The 22990-nt window shown below is 43.4% G+C and overlaps 1 protein-coding gene across 1 annotated transcript in view; it reads right to left on the reverse strand.

The window, feature by feature from the left end:
• The window catches only part of vwa8 (von Willebrand factor A domain containing 8), a 93083-nt gene that overhangs the window by 64320 nt on the left and 5773 nt on the right, over positions 1–22990 (reverse strand). Inside the window, exons 5-14 of the mRNA XM_036958712.1 lie at positions 18447–18614; positions 18187–18351; positions 18007–18056; positions 17803–17911; positions 15365–15469; positions 15149–15292; positions 10994–11128; positions 10589–10666; positions 9822–9982; positions 5140–5253 (exon numbers count right to left, since the gene is read on the reverse strand). Coding sequence (XP_036814607.1) covers positions 5140–5253; positions 9822–9982; positions 10589–10666; positions 10994–11128; positions 15149–15292; positions 15365–15469; positions 17803–17911; positions 18007–18056; positions 18187–18351; positions 18447–18614 — 1229 coding nt within the window. The remainder of the gene's footprint in view (positions 1–5139; positions 5254–9821; positions 9983–10588; positions 10667–10993; positions 11129–15148; positions 15293–15364; positions 15470–17802; positions 17912–18006; positions 18057–18186; positions 18352–18446; positions 18615–22990) is intronic.

Consider the following 22990-nt stretch of genomic DNA (forward strand, 5'->3'; position numbering starts at 1 on the left):
CACATTCCTCTATCCTCGTTCTATTCCTCAATATCTCTCCCCCGCTCTCTCTCTCCCTCCCCCTCTCTCTTTACCACATTCCTCTATCCTCGTTCTATTCCTCTTTATCTCTCCCCCGCTCTCCCCCTCTCTCTTTACCACATTTCTCTATCCTCGTTCTATTCCTCTTTATCTCTCCCCCGCTCTCTCTCTACCTTCCCCTCTCTCTTTACCACATTCCTCTATCCTTGTTCTATTCCTCTTTATCTCTCCCCCGCTCTCCCCCTCTCTCTTTACCACATTCCTCTATCATCGTTCTATTCCTCTTTATCTCTCCCCCGCTCTCTCTCTACCTTCCCCTCTCTTTACCACATTCCTCTATCCTCGTTCTATTCCTCAATATCTCTCCCCCGCTCTCTCTCTCCCTCCCCCTCTCTCTTTACCACATTCCTCTATCCTCGTTCTATTCCTCTTTATCTCTCCCCCGCTCTCACCCTCTCTCTCCACCACATTCCTCTATCCTCGTTCTATTCCTCAATATCTCTCCCCCGCTCTCTCTCTCCCTCCCCCTCTCTCTTTACCACATTCCTCTATCCTCGTTCTATTCCTCTTTATCTCTCCCCCGCTCTCCCCCTCTCTCTTTACCACATTTCTCTATCATCGTTCTATTCCTCTTTATCTCTCCCCCGCTCTCTCTCTACCTTCCCCTCTCTTTACCACATTCCTCTATCCTCGTTCTATTCCTCAATATCTCTCCCCTGCTCTCTCTCTCCCTCCCCCTCTCTCTTTACCACATTCCTCTATCCTCATTCTATTCCTCTTTATCTCTCCCCCGCTCTCTCTCCCCTCTCTCTTTACCACATTCCTCTATCCTCGTTCTATTCCTCAATATCTCTCCCCCACTGTCATTCTCTCTTCATCCCTCCCCCTTCTCTCTTCTACTAATTTCCTGTTATGGTGGTGGAGATGAAAGCAGTCATTGTCAGGGTTTTCACTTCTGACGCTAACACAGATATTTAAATACTACACTGCACAGGAGGTTGGTGGGACCTTAATTGGGGAGGATGGGCTCGTGGTAATGGCTGGAGCGGAACTAGAGGAATGGTTTCCATGTGTTTGATGCCATTCCATTCGTTCAAGTCATTATTATGAGCCGTCCTCCCCTCAACAGCCTCCACTGCTACACTGTCTACTAATTGACCTGCCTCTGGCTGCAAGGTCACATCCTGAGGTGTGAGTCAGTGGTGTGTGTGTGTCAAACTGTAACTCATAGCTCATGTCCCTAGACCCCTCAAACTCAACTCTGGACCTAAAAGCCAGTTCCACCGCATTTTTTAAATTGTGCCCCTCTAATCGGGGACTGATTTACACCTGGAATACCAGGTGTGTGCAATTAATGACCAGGTAGAACAGAAAACCAGCAGACTCGTTATTAACCTCGTAGGGTTAATAAGGAGGCTTAATCAACACCCGACATTACACAGTCCATAACTTCACTGTTCTGTCTGACACCTGAAAGTCTGTGTGTGGGGTATGACACCTGAGAGGAGGTATTATTGAATGACTAACCACAGGAAGGATGAGTCATCGGAAAATAAAATACAAAAATTTCACACACAGACACACACACAGTGATATCTAAATGGATGGCAAGCTAATTAACATGATAGGGTGTTGTATCCCTTCATCACACACATACAGCCACCATCACAACACATCACAAGCAGAACTGCCATCTCCATAGGCAACCTGGTCTCAGAGCATTTCATATTATTCTGTACGTATATTCATGACACAGGTTATGCTTCGTATGATGTGTAGTAATTTGTGGATGTCCAGCATCCATTTCGTATAATATGTTACAAATTGCAATTCGTACAATTACAGTCCCTTCAGAAAGTATTCATACCCCTTGACTTATTCCACATTTTGTTAGGTTACAGCCTGAATTCAAAATGGATTAAATATATGTTTTTTCTCACCCATCTTCACACAAAACTCCATAATGACAAAGTGGAAACATGTTTTTAGACATTTTTGCAATTTATTTAAAATGAAATACAGTAATATCTCATTTACATAAGTATTCACACCCGAGTCAATACATGTTAGAATCTCCTTTGGCAGCAATTACAGCTGTGAGTGTTGCTTTTGCCCTAAGCCTAATGCATAAAGTTAATTTCTTTGCCAATTTGTTTGTTCAGTTTTACTTAGGTGCCTTACTGCAAACAGGATGCATGTTTTGGATAATTTTTTATTCTGTGCAGGCTTCCTTCTTTTCACTCTGCAAATTAGGTTAATATTGTGGAGTAACTACAATGTTGTTGATCCATCCTCAGTTCTCTCTTATCACAGCCATTAAACTCTAACTGTTTTAAAGTCAGCATTGGCCTCATTGTGAAATTCCTGAGCGGTTTCCTTCCTCCCCGGAAACTTAGTTAGGAAGGACGTCAGTATCTTTTTAGTGACGGTGTATTGATACACCATCCAAAGTGTAATTAATAACGCCACCATGTTTAAAGGGATATTCAATGTCTGCTTTTTTCTTTTTTACCCACCTACCCTTCTTTGCGAGGCATTGGAAAACCTCCCTAGTCTTTGTGGTTGAATCTGTATTTGAAATTCACTGTTCGACTGGGGGAATTTACAGATAATTGTATGTGTGTGGTACAGACATGAGGTAGCCAATAAAAAAAATTATGTTACACACTATTATTGCACACAGAGTGAGTCCATGCAACTTATTTTTTTTATTTGATTTAACTAGGCAAGTCAGTTATGAACACATTCTTATTTACAATGACGGCCTAGGAAGAGTGGGTTAACTGCCCTGTTCAGGGGCAGAACGACAGATTTTGACCTTGTCAGCTGAGGGACTCGATCCACCAACCTTCGGCCCAACGCTCTAACCACTAGACTACCTGCCTCCCCAGGCGGACTTGTCAAGAAATGTTTTACTCTTGAACTTATTTAGGCTTGACATAACATAGGAGTTTAATATTTATTGATTCAAGACATTTCAGCTTTTCATTTTTAATCCATTTGTAAAGATAATATAATTTGTAAACATAATTCCACTTTGACATTATGGGGGATTGTGAAAGGTCAGAGACACATTTCAATTTTATCAATTTTAAATTCAGGCTGTAACACAAGAACATTTGGAAAACATCAAGGGGTATGAATACGTTCTGAAGGCACTATACATTAACAATTTCAAAAAACGTACAATATGTTACATATTTGCAAATGTATGATATGTTAAAAATTCCAATTTATTGCGGCTAATGTTGGATAGGTGGCTAAAGCTAATGTTAGCATGGCTATGTGTTAGGGTTCAAAGTTAGGTAAAGTTTAGGATTAGGGGCAGGTTAGGGTGAGCTATCAGTAAGTACACCGAAGAAAAATATACATACATGCAGCAATTTCAATGCCTTTACTGAGTTACAGTTCATATAAAGGAAATCAGTCAATTTAAATTCATGAATTAGGCCCTAATCTATGGATAAGAACACAGATATGAATCTATTGGTGACCGATACCTTAAAAAAAGAAATTGGGGCATAGATAAGAAAACCAGTCAGTATCTGGGGTGACCACCATTTGCCTCATGCAGCACGACACATCTAATTTGCATAGAGTTGATCAGGCTGTTGATTGTGGCCCATGGAATGTTGTCCCACACTTTAATGGCTGTGCCAAGTTGCTGGATATTGTTGGAAATCATCGATCCAGTGCATCCCAAACATGCTCAATGGGTGACATGTCTGGTAAGTATGAAGGCCATGGAAGAACTGGGACATTTTCAGCTTCCAGGAGTTGTGTACAGATCCTTGCATTATCATGCTGAAACATGAGGTGATGGCGGCGGATGAATGGCACGACAATGGGTCTCGGGATCTCGTCACGGTATCTCTGTGCATTCAAATTGCCATCGATAAAATGCAATTGTGTTGGTTGTCCGTAGCTTATACCTGCCCATACCATAACACCACCACATCCAAGGGGCACTCTGTTCACAACGTTGACATCAGCAAACCGCTCACCCACACAGCGCCATACACGCTGTCTGCTATCTGCCCAGTACCGCTGAAACCGCGATTCATTTGTGAAGAGCACACTTCTCCAGCTTGCCAGTGGCCATCGAAGGTGAGCAGTTGCCAACTGAAGTCGGTTACGACACCAAACTGCAGTCAGGTCAACACCCTGGTGAGGACGACGAGCCTGCAGATGAGCATCCCTGAAACAGTTTCTGACAGTTTGTGCAGAAATTATTTGGTTGTGCAAACCCAGTTTCATCAGCTGTCCATTTGGCTGGTCTCAGACAATCCTGCAGGTGAAGAAGCCAGATGTGGAGGTCCTGGTTACACGTGGACTGCGGTGGCATTTCATTGTGCCCAGCACAAGGTGCACCTGTGTAATTACCATGCTGTTTAATCAGCATCTTGAAATGCCACACTTGAAATACTTACTAACAGGGATGTAAACAAGTTTGTGTCCACAATTTTAGAGAAATAAGCTTTTTGTGGGTATGGAACATTTCTGGGATCTTTTGTTTCAGCTCATGAAACATGGGACCAACACTTTACATGTTGCGTTTATATTTTTGTTCAGTGTAGTTGAAAAGTTGCTAATTAGCTCAAATGCAAAAGTTTTCTGTAATGAGATTTGAAAACACAACCATTGGGTTAACCTTAATGAAAGGAAACTGGTAAGGATGAGTCATTGGAAACAAAAAACGAGCACACGTTCACGTTATAAACCCACACATCCACCCTCCTTTCGTTTTCTGTCTTATGTAACCATATCAAACGTAACACAACATACTAATTTGAGTGTCCTGGATTTACTTTCACTATGTTACGTCTAGTCTATGAGACCAGGCTGCCACAGGGAGCTCGAAAGAGAAACGCCAGTTATTATTTGATTTATTTATTTCACCAGGTTAGACTCATTACAAATGTATTTTGCAAGAGACCTGGACAAAATAGTATCACACAAAATGATGCCACAGGCTGGCAAACAGGAAGTTGCATAGCTGGAGATAATGGGTGAACAGGTTGCTCCCCAGGGCAGGACTGGTGTGACACTTTGGCACCAGCTCTAGCTAACATACATGCCTCGGAATATGTGTTCCTACATGCGTGTATGTGTGTGTACCTTTCCTGTAGCTGTTCGTCTGTGAGCTGTAGCTCTTCCTTGAGTGCCTGGTATCTGTCCCACCTCAGCAGTCTGGACCCGTCATACAGAGACAGCTCTCTGTCATGGAGTAACCTAAATTACAGTAGAGATAGTATTAGTAGGTGATTGATACAGGAACCAGTCACAGTGGCCAGTAACACATTGGACAAACTAGATATAGTATTAATGGTTGACTGATCTAGGACCAGTCACAGTGACCAGTAACCTGTAATACAGTAGACATAGTATTAGTGCATGGGTATTCAACCGGGGACACACAGACCCCCAGAAAATAAACATTATATTTAAAACAATTAGTGCATTTTGCCCCCCCCCCCAACATTTTTATGAATATCGCTAGCAACAACACACCCACAGTAGAAAAGAAAAGAGGGGAATATCTTTATAATGATAATGACTTCATTTCTCAAATATTGAGTCATTTACACTCCCTGGAGTATCTGACATAGGCTTTGAAACAGCACCTGCTGCTGGTAAGCTTCCTTGACTTGGACATTCATTTGGTCACACTTTATTTGGAAAGTCCATCTGTAAACTATAATAAACTACAGTGCCTTGTGAAAGTATTCGGCCCCCTTGAACTTTGCGACCTTTTGCCACATTTCAGGCTTCAAACATAAAGATATAAAACTGTATTTTTTTGTGAAGAATCAACAACAAGTGGGACACAATCATGAAGTGGAACGACATTTATTGGATATTTAAAACTTTTTTAACAAATCAAAAACTGAAAAATTGGGCGTGCTAAATTATTCAGCCCCCTTAAGTTAATACTTTGTAGGGCAACCTTTTGCTGCGATTACAGCTGTAAGTCGCTTGGGGTATGTCTCTATCAGTTTTGCACATCGAGAGACTGACATTTTTTCCCATTCCTCCTTGCAAAACAGCTCGAGCTCAGTGAGGTTGGATGGAGAGCATTTGTGAACAGCAGTTTTCAGTTCTTTCCACAGATTCTCGATTGGATTCAAATCTGGACTTTGACTTGGCCATTCTAACACCTGGATATGTTTATTTTTGAACCATTCCATTGTAGATTTTGCTTTATGTTTTGGATCATTGTCTTGTTGGAAGACAAATCTCCGTCCCAGTCTCAGGTCTTTTGCAGACTCCATCAGGTTTTCTTCCAGAATGGTCCTGTATTTGGCTCCATCCATCTTCCCATCAATTTTAACCATCTTCCCTGTCCCTGCTGAAGAAAAGCAGGCCCAAACCATGAGGGTTTGCTTTTAGCAGAACTCAGCTAGGCGTAGGCATTAACACAAAAACACTTCCTTAAAATAGTCAGAATCAATCTAAGATAAATGAAGACATCTGTCATTCATTTAGACATTTTTGCAGAGGTCTTAGTCGCGCAATTTTACATCTAACTAAGATGTTTGGTGCAGTATTTCCCAAGTGAAAAAATGTAATAATCCCTACAAATCACCAACGAAGGGGCCAAAAAAAATGTGTGTGCTGGAAGAGCCAGAGAAAAAAACTCTGCAAAACACCAAAACTAACAAAACATAACAAAATAACATACTATATGATCAAACTGTTTTGACTGGGCAGCATACAGTAAACTTAAGGGTTAAGTTTTGGGTTAGGATAAAGATTAAGGTTGGGGTTAGGATAAAGATTAAGGTTGGGGTAGGGGATAAAGGTTAGGATAAAGATTAAGGTTGGGGTTAGGATAAAGGTTAAGGTTGGGGTTAGGATAAAGATTAAGGTTGGGGTAGGGGATAAAGGTTAGGATAAAGATTAAGGTTGGGGTTAGGATAAAGGTTAAGGTTGGGGTTAGGATAAAGGTTGGGGTTAGGATAAAGATAGGGTTAGGATAAAGGTTAAGTTTGGGGTTAGGATAAAGATAGGGTTAGGATAAAGGTTAAGGTTAGGAAAAATATAGGGTTAGGATAAAGATAGGGTTAGGATAAAGGTTAAGGTTGGGGTTAGGATAAAGGTTATGTTTGGGGTTAGGATAAAGGTTGGGGTTAGGATAAAGATAGGGTTAGGATAAAGGTTAAGGTTGGGGTTAGGATAAAGGTTGGGGTTAGGATAAAGGTTAAGGTTAGGGCTAGGGCCAGGATTAGTCTATTAACTAATTTACCGCATGGTGATGTCACCATGGAAGGCCAAAACTCCATCCCACCAAAACAGGCTGAAATTTCAGGCCGTCTTTTCAACCAGTTCTTACAAAAAAAAGGGCATTATCATAATTTTCTCAATTCCACAGTATTATTCCAACCTCTTAGTGTGGAAATATACACTAAGCACACAAAACATTAAGGACGCCTTACTAATATTGAGTTGCACCCCTCCCCCTTAGAACAGCCTCAAATCGTTGGGGTATGTACTAAACTAGGAGTTGAAAGCGTTCCACAGGGATGCTGGCCCATGTTGACTGCAATGCTTCCCACAGTTATGTCAAGTTGGCTGGATGTCCTTTGGGTGGTGGACCATTCTTGATACACACAGAAACTGTTGTGTGAAAAACTCAGCAGCGTTGCAGTTATTGAGACAAAACGGTGTGCCTGGCACCTTCTACCATACCACGTTCAAAGGCACTTAAATATTTTGCCTTGCCCATTCATCCTCCGAATGGCACGCTTACACAATCCATGTCTCAATTGCCTCAAGGCTTAAAAATCCGTCTCCTCCCCTTCATCTCCACTGATTGAAGTGGATTTAACAAGTGACATCAATAAGGGATTATAACTGTCACCTGGATTCACCTGGTCAGTCTATGTTAAGAAAAGGGGAGGCAGGTAGCCTAGTGGTTAGAGCGTTGGGCCAGTAACCGAATCCCCGAGCTGACAAGGTAAAAATCTGTTGAACTGCCCTTGAACAAGGCGGTTAACCCACTGCTCCCCAGTAGGCCTACATTGTAAATAAGAATGTATTCTTAACTGACTTGCCTAGTTAAATAAAAGGTTAAATAAATACATTTTTAAAAAGAGCAGGTGTCCTTAATGTGTAAACTCAGTGTATATAAAACATAGGTAAATCATGTTTTTGACTGCACTGGGCCCTTTAACCGTGCTAAAACAGCTGCTCTTAGCTAATATGTGTTTGGAGCAGGGTTTCCATTAGCCGGTAATAGCCAGCTTTTGGCCACAATTTTTGTTGTGGTTGAAAAGTGGATAAATCAAATTTGAGCTGGCCAATTGTCCAGGAGAAGTAAAATCCCATGGCAAAATAATGCTTTTTAGCCTATTCATTGATGGAAATACCAGTCGATGTAAATACATTTGACTTGTCTTGCTTATCGGTCTAATTTGCATCATTTGATGGAATGAATTTACAGCATACAGAGCAGAAAGTCTGTCAGACAGCACAAGAGTTGATGCTACAGCAACTCAAACAGCACATGCATTTGCAATAGAAGGCAGGCTTCATCAGCGAGTCACACACCACTTTGCAAAGAGCTGGAGGCAGTATGCATTTTGAAAACATAAATTGAATTGTTTGAAACCTGAACGCTTTTACTACATTGCCTACCTCACTTCAAAGTAGCCTAGCCAAACTCGACCATATCCGTGGGGCAATTATTTCATATCAAATTATTTCATTGTACAGTAGCCCTAGTACATTGTACCCTAGTAGTTTCTGGCACAATCCTAGTCATATTAGCAACCCATGCTAGTTGTTGCATATTAGAGCTCCCCTCTTTCTTCCCAATGGTGTTTTCCCGTTCATTGCATTATGGAACAAACATTTGCACGTAGCCTACTGCCTTATGCGCATTGCTGCTCTTATAATGTGAAGAAATAATAGCTTATCAGCATGTTAAGCTAAACATTCTGATCTGTTGTATCAGACTCATTGCTTTTTAAAAAACATATTTAGGTAACCTAGGCCTACTGATCGTATGAATATGGGCTCAATCATCCCACAACTGTCCCAGAGTCTGTTTGGAAAAGGCATGTTCTTTCTCGACAAGCTGAACGATAGAATAGGTCAACTTTTCTTCTGTGGGGTAGAGTAGACATAGGTTAGTGATTTTGCTGTTTGTTACTTGTCTTATTAGTTGAGGAAAAGGAAATGTGGACAGTTATTCTAACTTCAAAGTGCGCATCAGAATTCGGTACACCGTTGCGGTCCCTTCCATGTTCTGCAAATATGAACTACCATAATCTGAATGTGGTTTCTGTCATTCTGAGCACCGTGGGTGGACGACCCAATCAGGTTACGCACCCAATGCATGTGGTTCCGATACATTTCTCAAGTAAATTAAAATGCTGCCGGTCAAATGTTCAGAGCCACAAGTTCCTGGTTTGTGGCGGTACCTTTCTAGCTAATAGAGTATGTTGAGTTTACACTTTTCCAATTATAATGTGGGTAGGTCAAAATAATGAAAAACTATCCACTAAATCTATTAATTTTAAAATGTTGATTACTTCTCCTTGCCGTTATCATTCACCTGATGAAAAAACGTTTTTCTTAACATATGATGGGGGTCAATGGTTCACCGGTTTGCCTGTGAGGGGGTCCCTAGACAAGAAAAGGTTGAAGACCTCTTTATTAGCGGATGACTGATCTAGGACCAGTCACAGTGGCCATTAAGCTGTAATACAGTAGACATGCTATTAGTAGATGATATGCTATATGTGAGTGTGCACGTGTTCCTGTCTGCCTGCAACTGCGTGTAAGTGACTATGTACCTGGAGAGTACCGACAGGGTTCCCAGGTTAACTCGGTGTATGCCGTCCAGCAGCAGTAGCTTGCCCTCCTGGGCAGCAGTGACCAGGGGAGAGGGTCTCCACGCTGTGTCTCCATTAGCTAACGTGTAGCGCTGCTGTAACAGGTCCCTTGCTGTCATGTCCTATAAGCAGGTGACAAAGAGAGAGAGATGAGGTGTTGTAATCATTGCCACTGTCTCACAAACACACAGATCCTGACAACCTATAAGCCACATATTGTTTGTAACACACACACAATCTCTCTCTCTAAGAAAACATTTTCTTTCACACAGCGAGTTATGTGAGGAACGTGCTCCTGTGAAATACAGTACATTAACCCCTGGGACAGAGCCATGAGTGACCCATTACCGTGTGCCTGCTATGGAAGGTACAACTGCATGTGTGTGTGTAGTCTGAGAAAGACAGCCTTCTCTCTCAGTCAGTTATCAAGTCCATCAACGTGGAATAAAGCATGACAATCAGTCATTCAATCAAAACTCCATTATCGGACTGTTGAACATAATGCTTCCAGTTGTCTTTTGCCAAGAGGAAGATGTGGCATCTCAGTGATGCAGCTCTGGACAACTGAACCTCAGCCAAGGGGTTGTTTTCTCCAACACACAGACACAGACACAGACACACACAGACACACACACACACACACACACACACACACACACACACACACACACACACACACACACACACAGAGCCTCCAAATGAAGAGTTGGGAGGTACTGTATTCCTACCTGATAGAGCATTACAGGCTCAATGCTGTAACCCAGCATCTCAGCAAACTCTTTGGCAACCACTGACTTGCCACAACCCTGAAAATATTCAAGACTCGGTCAATGTTGTCCAAGTAGCAAAAGCAAACCAACACACATTAAACGTAACTAAGCATCTTAGACGGAGGTTAGCGTGCGCGTGTCAAATGAAACAATCTAATCCAATTATATTTGTCACGTAAAAAATAACAAGTAATAGAAGAGGTATAGTATGCATAGTAATAGCCTGATGTGGACACAATAGGATATACAGTATAGATAATGAATGTACTATGTCAAGAATGACTGTATTTACAAATATAAATTAGGTAGTGTCTTGGTCAAGCAGGTGAATAAATAGTATATAGCAGCAGTGTGTGTGTGTACCTTAGCCCCTATAAGGCACATGTCTTTGACTAGGTGTGACTGCACCATCTCAGCCAGGAGCTGGGCGTGGCTCGGGGTGCTGATGAATGCGGGGTTACTGTTGGGGGGGCGGGGTGCCTTGGTGCCTGCTGGGACCTGTAATCAGAGAGTATTACAGCTAATATTCTTATTGATGTCGCTGTTTACTTCGCTTTGGCAACACTGACCTTGTTATTCATGCCATTAAAGCATATTGAATTTCAGAGATACCGATATATATACACTGCTCAAAAAAATAAAAGGGAACACTTAAACAACACAATGTAACTTCAAGTCAATCACACTTCTGTGAAATCAAACTGTCCACTTAGGAAGCAACACTGATTGACAATAAATTTCACATGCTGTTGTGCAAATGGAATAGACAACAGGTGGAAATAATAGGCAATTAGCAAGACACCCACAATAAAGGAGTGGTTTTGCAGGTGGTGGCCACAGACCACTTCTCAGTTCCTATGCTTCCTGGCTGATGTTTTGGTCACTTTTGAATGCTGGCGGTGTTTTCACTCTAGTGGTAGCATGAGACGGAGTCTACAACCCACACAAGTGGCTCAGGTAGTGCAGCTCATCCAGGATGGCAGATCAATGCGAGCTGTGGTAAGAAGGTTTGCTCTGTCTGTCAGCGTAGTGTCCAGAGCATGGAGGCGCTACCAGGAGACAGGCCAGTACATCAGGAGACGTGGAGGAGGCCGTAGGAGGGCAACAACCCAGCAGCGGGACCACTACCTCCACCTTTGTGCAAGGAGGAGCAGGAGGAGCACTGCCAGAGCCCTGCAAAATGACCTCCAGCAGGCCACAAATGTGCATGTGTCTGCCCAAACGGTCAGGACTCCATGAGGGTGGTATGAGGGCCCGACGTCCACAGGTGGGGGTTGTGCTTACAGCCCAACACCGTGCAGGACGTTTGGCATTTGCCAGAGAACACCAAGATTGGCAAATTCGCCACTGGCGCCTTGTGCTCTTCACAGATGAAAGCAGGTCCACACTGAGTCTCTGCCACACAGAGTCTGGAGACGCCGTGGAGAACGTTCTGCTGCCTGCAACATCCTCCAGCATGACCGGTTTGGCAGTGGGTCAGTCATGGTGTGGGGTGGCATTTCTTTGGGGGGACGCACAGCCCTCCATGAGCTCGCCAGAGGTAGCCTGACTGTCATTAGGTACCGAGATGAGATCCTCAGACCCCTTGTGAGACCATATGCTGGTGCGGTTGGCCCGGGGTTCCTCCTAATGCAAGACAATGCTAGACCTCATGTGGCTGGAGTGTGTCAGCAGTTCCTGCAAGAGGAAGGCATTGATGCTATGGACTGGCCCGCCCGTTCCCCAGACCTGAATCCAATTGAGCACATCTGGGACATCATGTCTCGCTCCATCCACCAACGCCACGTTGCACCAGACTGTCCAGGACTTGGCGGAAGCTTTAGTCCAGGTCTGGGAGGAGATCCCTCAGGAGACCATCCGCCACCTCATCAGGAGCATGCCCAGGCGTTGTAGGGAGGTCATACAGGCACGTGGAGGCCACACACACTACTGAGCCTCATTTTGACTTGTTTTAAGGACATTACATCAAAGTTGATTCAGCCTGTAGTGTGGTTTTCCAATTACATTTTGAGTGTGACTCCAAATCCAGACCTCCATGGGTTGATAAATTTGATTTCCGTTGATAATTTTTGTGTGATTTTGTTGTCAGCACATTCAACTATGTAACAAAAAAATTATTTAATAAGAATATTTCATTCATTCAGATCTAGGATGTGTTATTTTAGTGTTCCCTAATTTTTTGAGCAGTGTATATATATATATATATATACAGTGCCTTGCGAAAGTATTCGGCCCCCTTGAACTTTGCGACCTTTTGCCACATTTCAGGCTTCAAACATAAAGATATAAAACTGTATTTTTTTGTGAAGAATCAACAACAAGTGGGACACAATCATGAAGTGGAACGACATTTATTGGACATTTCAAACTTTTTTAACAAATCAAAAACTGAGAAATTGGGCGTGCAAAATTATTCAGCCCCTTTACTTTCAGTGCAGCAAACTCTCTCCAGAAGTTCAGTGAGGATCTCTGAATGATCCAATGTTGACCTAAATGACTAATGATGATAAATACAATCCACCTGTGTGTAATCAAGTCTCCGTATAAATGCACCTGCACTGTGATAGTCTCAGAGGTCCGTCAAAAGCGCAGAGAGCATCATGAAGAACAAGGAACACACCAGGCAGGTCCGAGATACTGTTGTGAAGAAGTTTAAAGCCGGATTTGGATACAAAAAGATTTCCCAAGCTTTAAACATCCCAAGGAGCACTGTGCAAGCGATAATATTGAAATGGAAGGAGAATCAGACCACTGCAAATCTACCAAGACCTGGCCGTCCCTCTAAACTTTCAGCTCATACAAGGAGAAGACTGATCAGAGATGCAGCCAAGAGGCCCATGATCACTCTGGATGAACAGCAGAGATCTACAGCTGAGGTGGGAGACTCTGTCCATAGGACAACAATCTTGAATATTGCACAAATCTGGCCTTTATGGAAGAGTGGCAAGAAGAAAGACATTTCTTAAAGATATCCATAAAAAGTGTTGTTTAAAGTTTGCCACAAGCCACATGGGAGACACACCAAACATGTGGAAGAAGGTGCTCTGGTCAGATGAAACCAAAATTGAACTTTTTGGCAACAATGCAAAACGTTATGTTTGGCGTAAAAGCAACACAGCTGAACACACCATCCCCACTGTCAAACATGGTGGTGGCAGCATCATGGTTTGGGCCTGCTTTTCTTCAGCAGGGACAGGGAAGATGGTTAAAATTGATGGGAAGATGGATGGAGCCAAATACAGGACCATTCTGGAAGAAAACCTGATGGAGTCTGCAAAAGACCTGAGACTGGGACGGAGATTTGTCTTCCAACAAGACAATGATCCAAAACATAAAGCAAAATCTACAATGGAATGGTTCAAAAATAAACATATCCAGGTGTTAGAATGGCCTGAAAGTCCAGACCTGAATCCAATCGAGAATCTGTGGAAAGAACTGAAAACTGCTGTTCACAAATGCTCTCCATCCAACCTCACTGAGCTCGAGCTGTTTTGCAAGGAGGAATGGGAAAAAAATTCAGTCTCTCGATGTGCAAAACTGATAGAGACATACCCTAAGCGACTTACAGCTGTAATCGCAGCAAAAGGTGGCGCTACAAAGTATTAACTTAAGGGGGCTGAATAATTTTGCACGCCCAATTTTTCAGTTTTTGATTTGTTAAAAAAGTTTGAAATATCCAATAAATGTCGTTCCACTTCATGATTGTGTCCCACTTGTTGTTGATTCTTCACAAAAAAATACAGTTTTATATCTTTATGTTTGAAGCCTGAAATGTGGCAAAAGGTCGCAAAGTTCAAGGGGGGCGAATACTTTCTCAAGGCACTGTATATATATATAATATATAATTTAGATGAAGATCAGATCAAATTTGATGACCAATTTATGCAGAAATCCAGGTGATTCCAAAGGGTTCACATTATTTCTTGCCACACACACACACACACACAGTGCATTCGGAAAGTATTCAAACACCTTGACTTTTTCCACATTTTGTTACACCTTATTCTAAAATTGATTAATTTGTCTTTCCCCTCAATAGGACCGAATGCACTGTATATATAGAGAGAGAAAGAGAAAAATAAAGAGAAAACGAGAGAGATGAATCCAGTAATGCTAAAGAAAACAGAGAGTTCATATTAACTAGAAAAACAACCAGATATCACCATTTTGTTACACATCAACACACACCATCTTTAATCCATATTACGTACTGCCCTTTCTCTCATAATCCGGCAGATATGGGGCCTCACAGAAGATCAAACACACACACTTCCAGGGTCCCACATGAGAGTTCAAACACACAACAAAAATGAGCTTTCAAAGAACTGCAGATAACGCCACCATTCTCACTGACCAGGCGACTTGGAACTGAGGACCAAAGCCATATACCGTCTAGTAGATGGCTGTGGACCCGAACATCTCTTTCAACTCTGGTATGTCATTCCTCCAAACCCCACACTGCCCCAGTAGTCAGCCTTCTCTACAGAATGGTTCACAATCACAAAGGGGTTGTGTTACCTGGAAGGTGATGTCCTTGTCTGTGATGCGGACTGTGACGTCAGCCTGGGCTCCAGGCTGGCCGGGCTGCTCTGTGTTCGCTGGCGCCACCTTCAGGACAGCACTGGAAGCCGGCTGCTGACACGCGTCCAGCAACTCAAACCTCTGGAGAGAGACGACAACAGTCAGCTGAGTGTGTGTGTGTAACTGTGCATGCCTGTGTGTGTGTGTTCTTACACTAAGAACCCCCTCCACGGCGGTGCAGCCCTCCTTCCCCAACATGGCTTGGTAGGGGTAGAGCCTCTGCACTAGCTGCTGGGACGACAGCATGGGAAAATGCTCCTGGAAGAACACAGGAACAGGGAAAGGGTTGGTTGGTTGGTTGGTTGGTTGGTTGAAACTGAATATACAGTATCACTCAAAAGTTTGGACACACCTACTCATTCAAGGGTTTTTCTTTATTTTTACTATTTTCTACATTGTATAATAATAATGAAGACATCAAAACTATGAAATAACACATATGGAATCAAGTGTTAAACAAATCAAAATATATGTTATATTTGGGGCCTCCTGGGTGGCGCAGTGGTCTAAGGCACTGCATTGGGTTTCGAGCCCAGGCTCTGCCGCAGCCGGCCGCGACCGGGAGGCCCATGGGGCGGCACACAATTGGCCCAGCGTCGTCCGGGTTAGGCCGGCAGGGATATCCTTGTCTCATCGCGCACTAGTGACTCCTGTGGCGGGCTGGGCGCAGTGCACGCTGACCAGGTTGCTAGATGTAGGGTGTTTCCTCCGACACATCGGTGCGGCTGGCTTCCGGGTTGGATGTGCGTTGTGTCAAGAAGCAGTCCGTACGAGTCCGTATGGGAATTGCAGCGATGAGACAAGACAGTAGACACTACCAATTGGATACCACGAAATTGGGGAGAAAAAGGGGTAAAATAATAAAATAAATTGTAAAAATAAATAAATATATATATGTTATATTTGAGATTCTTCAAAGTAGCCACCCTTTGCATTGATGACAGCTTTGCGCACTCTTGGCATTCTCTCAACTAGCTTCATGAGGTAGTCACCTCAAATGCATTTCAATTAGCAGGTGTGCCTTGTTAAAAGTTAATTTGTGGATTTTTTTTCCTTCTTAATGCGTTTGAGCCAATCAATTGTGTTGTGAGAAAGTAGGGGTGGTATACAGAAGATAGCCCTATTTGGTAAAAGACCAACTCCATATTATGGAAAGAACTTTGAAAGTTTCTGCAAGTGCAGTCGCAAAAACCATCAAGCGCAATGATGAAACTGGCTCTCATGAGGTCCGCCACAGGAAAGGAAGACCCAGAGTTACCTCTGCTGCAGAGGATAAGTTAATTAGCGTTAACTGAAACTCAAATTGCAGCCCAAATAAATGCTTCACAGTTAAAGACAGACACATCAGACCTTCATGGTCGAATTGCTGCAAAGAAACCACTACTAAAGGACACCAATAATAAGAAGAGACTTGCTTGGGCCAAGAAACACAAGCAATGGATATTAAACTGGTGGAAATCTGTCCTTGGGTCTGATGAGATTTTTGGCTCCAACAGCTGTGTCTTTGTGAGACGCAGAGTAGATGAACGGATGATCTGCGCGTGTGTGGTTCCCAATGTGAAGCATGGAGGAGGAGGTGTGATGGTGCTTTGCTGGTGACAATGTCAGGGATTTATTTAGAATTCAAGGGACACTTAACCAGCATGGCTACCACAGCATTCTGCAGCGATACGCCATCCCATCTGGTTTGCGCTTAGTGGGACTATCATTTGTTTTTCAACACACCTCCAGGCCGTGTAAGGTCTATTTGACCAAGAAGGAGAGGGATGGAGTGCTGCATCAGATGACCTGGCCTCCACAATCACCCGGCCTCCACAATCACCCGACTTCAAACCATTTGAGATGGTTTGGATTAGTTGGACCGCAGAGTGGAGGAAAAGCAGCCAACAAGTGCTCAGCATATGGTGAAGCTGGTTGAGAGAACGCCAATAGCGTGCAAAGCTATCATCAAGGCTAAGGGTGGCTACTTTGAAGAATCTCAAATATTAAATATTTAAATATTTGTTTAACACTTTTTTGGTTACTACATGATTCCATATGTGTTATTTCATTGTTTTGATGTCTTCAGTATTATGTAGAAAATAGTAAAAAATAAAGAAAAATCCTTGAATGAATAGGTGTGTCCAAACTTTTGACTGGTACTGTAAATTGCCTAAATAACTGATTGATAAGTTGGTTGACTTATTGTCTAATTGATTGATTGTTTGGTGGGTGAATTGACTCTTAATAATGTGGAGGAGTAGACCCATACCAAGGATATCTGTCAAGCAGCTCTATGTCCTCACTCCCTTGTCCCTCACCTCTACATCCATTTCCCTCCAGACGTTTCTCAAAAGTACTGGAAGAGCAGGAGGGGGGTTGTCCCCAGAGAAGTCAGGCAGACCAAGGCTAGCCCTATACCCTCACTCCTCTCCCCCCCCCCCTTCATGCTTCGCTCATCCCTCCCTCCATCGGTCTTACCAGTACTGTGAGAGCAGGAGTCAGGTTGTCCCCAGAGAAGTCAGGCAGACCAAGGCTAGCCCAATACCCTCACTCCTCTCCTCCCCCTCCTTCATGCTTCGCTCATCCCTCCCTCCCTCCATCGGTCTTACCAGTACTGTTAGAGCAGGAGGCAGGTTGTCCACAGGGAAATCAGGCAGACCCAGGTTGGATGACTGCTGGGAACAGAGAGTGGTGGCAAACGACAGCAGCTGGGACACCCTGAGAGACAAAGAGACAACACAGCACACGTATTAGGCTATTACTAAATTATAACTCTGTTCAAAGTTGTACAGCATTAGTGTGTGTGTCTTTACCTCTCGGCAGGCACGTTTGGTCCAACAACGTACAGGATTTCCAACTGATCCTGAGAGAGAAGAAATAGGAAGTAATCAGACACGACACTGGTGCTTCCAAAGTGTTTCTCCTTCTTACCCACATCTGTAATTAATATAGCCCGTAGGATAGGCTAGTTGATCTGGGATCGTTGCTCTAACCTTGAAGGGTAGGTAGTAGATGTCTCTGGCTTGGAAGCGGGATCGGAGGGGCGGGTCCAAAGGGTTGCCTTTGTACCGGGGGACAGGAAGTCCCAGGGCGATGACCCGGAAGTCCTCGCTCACACGCACAATCTGCCACGCATCCAGCTCCTCTTTGGTGTGCTCCTGCAGGGGACAGGGTTAAATCAACTGCCCTTGTACGCTGGGGCAGCACACGTTGCTCAATACGCCCACACACAGCTGACACACACAGGTCTCACCGTCAGTAGTTTGTCGTAGCGCTGGTAGGACATGAGGAAGCGTCCGTCCTCCAGCTGCATCTCTCGGTTCTCCAACAGGTTGTTCAGAACCGGGAGAACGTTCCTCTCCGCTTTCTCCAGCCCCTCTAGAACCAGGATCCTGCCCTCTGTCGCCGCCCGCACCGCACACTGCAATACAACTTTAGTTATACAATACACATAAACTACACACTGTAAAACGACGCAAATTACCTGTGATGAACTGATTGGTTTTATTGGTTGATCGATTGACTGCTTTGTTGATGAGTTGATTGACACACATCAGGCTAACAGGACTATTCCCTGAATCCCTGGGTATCTGCAAGCACTACTACCTCTGCTTGTCCTTCCCAACCCATGTTCCAATATCGACATTACTACGTAAAAGTTTACCCTTATCTTTATAGTCAAACTGCCACCGCTTCGTTGAACAACACAGACCTACCATAATGCTTTCCTAAGAAAGTCCTTCTGGGTCAAAACACTCTGGCTATTTTAACACAGGCTATATTCTACCCTAACCAGACGTGTGATAGGTCTATTGTGTTAAGAAGATAAAACTGTGTGAGTGTGTGTGTGTGTGTGTGTGTGTGTGTGTGTGTAGGCAAATCAAACAGCTCTGACGTCAAAGGCAAGAAACTTTAGCCATCTGGGCCGACCACAGAGCGATGTTGCCATATAATTAGGTTTACATGTAAATACACGGCCCGGGTCTCTGGGAAGAGCAACCATAAAAACTATAGCTGGAACCAGATGACTATATATAAACCATTGGTCCATTTTCAGCCCAGAGGACACTGTAATCAGATAATTGGTAGAAATGTGGAGTGACGCAGGATGGCGAGAGGACGCAAAACCATAAGCAGGCCTTGTGTGTGTGCGTGTGTGTGTGTGTTGTGTGTGTGTGTTGTGCTGGGTTTGGATACAGAAGAGGACGACATGGTTGGAAGAGAAAGAAAAACATCCCTCAAAATAGTTTCTCTGGCTTTTTATAATAAGAACCCCACAGAGCAATGGGACTGTTGCCTTACGTTGGACATGGCCTGGAAGCTGGAGAAAAGACGCAAGAGAACTGGCTAGCTAGTAGCTGGAGTTGACTTGATAGCTACATGTAACTGCCCAAATAAAGGAAACTCCGTAATAAAATGTCTTAACAGGGTGTTGGGCCACCTTGAGCCAGAACAGCTTCAACGTACCGGGACATATATTCTACTAGTGTCTGGAACTCTATTGGAGGGTTGCAACACCATTCTTCCACAAGATATTCCATAATTTGGTGTTTTGTTGATGGTGGTGGAAACCACTGTCTCAGGCACCGCTCCAGAATCTCCCATAAGTGTTTCATTGGTTTGAGATCTGGTGACTGAGACAGCCATGGCATATGGTTTACTTCATTTTCATGCTCATCAAAACATTCAGTAACCACTTATACCTTGTGGATGGGGACATTTTCATCCTATGTGAGTATAGCCATGGTAGACAAAATAATGGCTTGCCCAGCATTTTTATACATGACCCTAAGCATGATGGGATGTTAAATGCTTAATTAACTCAGGAACCACACCTGTGTGGAAGCACCTGCTTTCATTACACTTTGTATCCCTCATTTACTAAGTGTTTCCATTATTTTGGCAGTTATCTGTAGATCTGGGGGTTAGGCTATGTCACAGGAAGCAGGAAGAAAAAGTTCCTTGATTCTTAGAGAAAGTCTTACTTGAAACTGAAATGGTACGGTAGCACTCAATATTCTCAATAACCCATAATCGACTCCAGCCACTCCGTTCCTGTTGTCATGCCATAGAATAAGCTAAAGCACAAGGCTAGGGCATTCATTGGTCCAACTAGGTCATTATTGAAGGTGAGATTCCAATCACTGTAATGACGTCTATTTGCAGATTGACTAGCCTCCTGGGTTGGAGGATGTTTAATATAATTAGAGTTGGACCTGATTTCAAAGGACCAGGTTGGTTTTTTTTGGATCAAAAAGGGACTTAGGTGGTTGGCATGGCAGGGGGCGAGATATGTGGCGTAGCTGAATTTTAGAGAACATTTGAGCGGCCCCCATCTAGGTGGTGTAGAGAAATGTTTGCAATTTTAAGCCAATTTCCTGCAATTCCACATTTCCAAAAATGTCCCAATTTCAATTACGATCTTGTCTCATCACTGCAATTCCCCAACGGGCTCGGGAGAGGTGAAAGTGGAGTCACGCGTCTTGCGAAACATGACCCGCCTAACCACGCTCCTTAACACCCGCCAGCCGCACCAATGTGTCAGAGGAAACACCGTTCAACTGGATACCGTGAACAGCCTGCAGGCACCCGGCCCTCCACAAGAACTTGCTAGGACGTGATGAGACAAGTAAAGACCCCCCTGGCCGAACCCTCCCCTAACCCGAACGACGCTGGGCCAATTGTGCACCGTCCAATGGGACACCCGTCAACGGCTGGTTGTGGCACAGCCCAGGAATGAACCGGGGTCTGTAGTAACGCCTTAGACCGCTGCGCCACTCGGGAGGGCCTCTTCCACACATTTCTCAATTCGATTTTTTTGCAGTTTTAAAACAAATTTCCTGCGATTCGACATATTCTGCCATGGAGCTAAGATAAAATATTGCCGTTTTAAAGCTATTATCCTGCAATACACATTTTGTCATGACTAATGCTGTGTTATTTTGCTCAACCATAATAAAATCCATACTGCTAAATTCATTGTTTTTGGAATTTTCAATTCTCCTTGACTGTCTAGCTTTAATTTTGGTGATTGTTAGTTCTCAAAGATTATATTATAAAAAATATATATTAGTCCATTATCTTTTCTACATACTTTATATCTTAAAGCATTTTTATGCCGGAAATATATTTAAAAAAATAACACTAAGAAAACACCAACTGGGCTTAGGTGGCCCAATAAAATGCTTAGGCGGCCCGCCCAAGGATTTCAATGGCAGAAGAATCTCTGGGGACAGTGATTATTTCCAGCCCTGGATCTATATTAGATGCTGACTACAAAGATGTTGAATTGGAGGAGTCTATTAGTGAGAGAAGAGAGGCAAGAAGAGAGGGGAGAGCAGATGGGTTGACACACAAAGCCTGAATATAGGTCTCCAAATGAGCGCAAGGCCCCCAGGAATACACTGATGCTCTTATCAACACACCCTTCTGCTAGTACCCAATCCTGACAGAAAACCAGTTTCATGCATCCCGATCCACACACACACACAAACAAATCTAGCCAAAACAGCCATTGCTGAAGTAAATGACAAATTTGTGAATATTGTTGACACCAATTAGCTCAATCCATAATGGTGCAGCTATTCAGCACCTGTTGCCATGGGAACAATGGAAACCTGTTTTCTCTTTGATGGGATGGATGGTGGCCAGCGGGGAAGAGGGGGAGGAGAGGAGGTGAAAACACTAATCCTGGTTGCTTTGTTTTCATTGGAAGAAGAAGAAGAGGAGGAGGAGGAGGAGGAGGAGGAGGAGGAGGAGGAAGAGGAGGAGGAGGAGGAGAGGAGTAGGCCACAAAAGCAACATTGCTCTGCCTCTTCCTGCAGCAATTTGATCCTTGCAGCAAATTATACATTTGACATATTGTCTAGTTGAATAAAGTAGGCCGCAAAAATGAATTATTGCAGAATGGGTGATGTTTTCCCTGATTGAATGGCCCTCGGATCAATCATTGAGGGTCTATCATCTGAACCCCAGGGAGAGGATGATCCGAGGGCTTCCCTCTGGGGGAATCACTGCAGTTTATTAACACCCTGTCTCCATGGTGACCCAGCTGACTGTTTCTAGGCAGAGTAGAGACCAGTGGATGAGTGTCTACAGGGCTTGACATTAACATTTTGATTGTCACTTGTCCCCCCCAAAAGAAGGTCTGTAACACAAATGGGCCAAAAAGATAACTGAAAATGGTTTTGTATGATGCAAGGAACCACTTTACAAAATAAAATGTATTATTATCATTCAAATGTAGGTGACCCTCTTTCTATTGGCATTTTTGCATATTCAAGCCGGTCTCAAAATACAACACTGCCCCTTTAATCCTCTCCTGGAGGCTGGTTGGCCACCCATCATATCCTACAAAACATCACAATTACAACATTTCTTTATAAAATAATTCCTCATTCAATATATCAGGGATCAAAAGGCTAAAGTAGGCTACTTCAAAGCAAGATAACTAACTAAGATATGAATCCCAGCTTTCCAAAGGTCAGATTGATTTCTCAGCTCCCAATATTAAGCGCTGGAGAGATGGTTTTACAACTGAAGTAGGCCTATGTAGCATTGGTTTAATAAGGCACCTGTTCATCAACTGCGCCTCGGCAGGGGCAATTGTCTGGGGCCAAGTTAACCTTCCCTTTCATGTAAGAAAGTCATGACCATCATGCTTTTAGTGAAAGAGGATCATTTTGTACATGTTTATTTTTTATTTTATCAAGTTAAGAACAAATTCTTATTTTCAATGACGGCCCAGGAACAGTGGGTTAACTGCCCTGTTCAGGGGCAGAACGACAGATTTGTACC

This window comes from Oncorhynchus mykiss, chromosome 22 (assembly GCF_013265735.2).
Source record: "Oncorhynchus mykiss isolate Arlee chromosome 22, USDA_OmykA_1.1, whole genome shotgun sequence".
Classification (NCBI taxonomy): domain Eukaryota; kingdom Metazoa; phylum Chordata; class Actinopteri; order Salmoniformes; family Salmonidae; genus Oncorhynchus; species Oncorhynchus mykiss.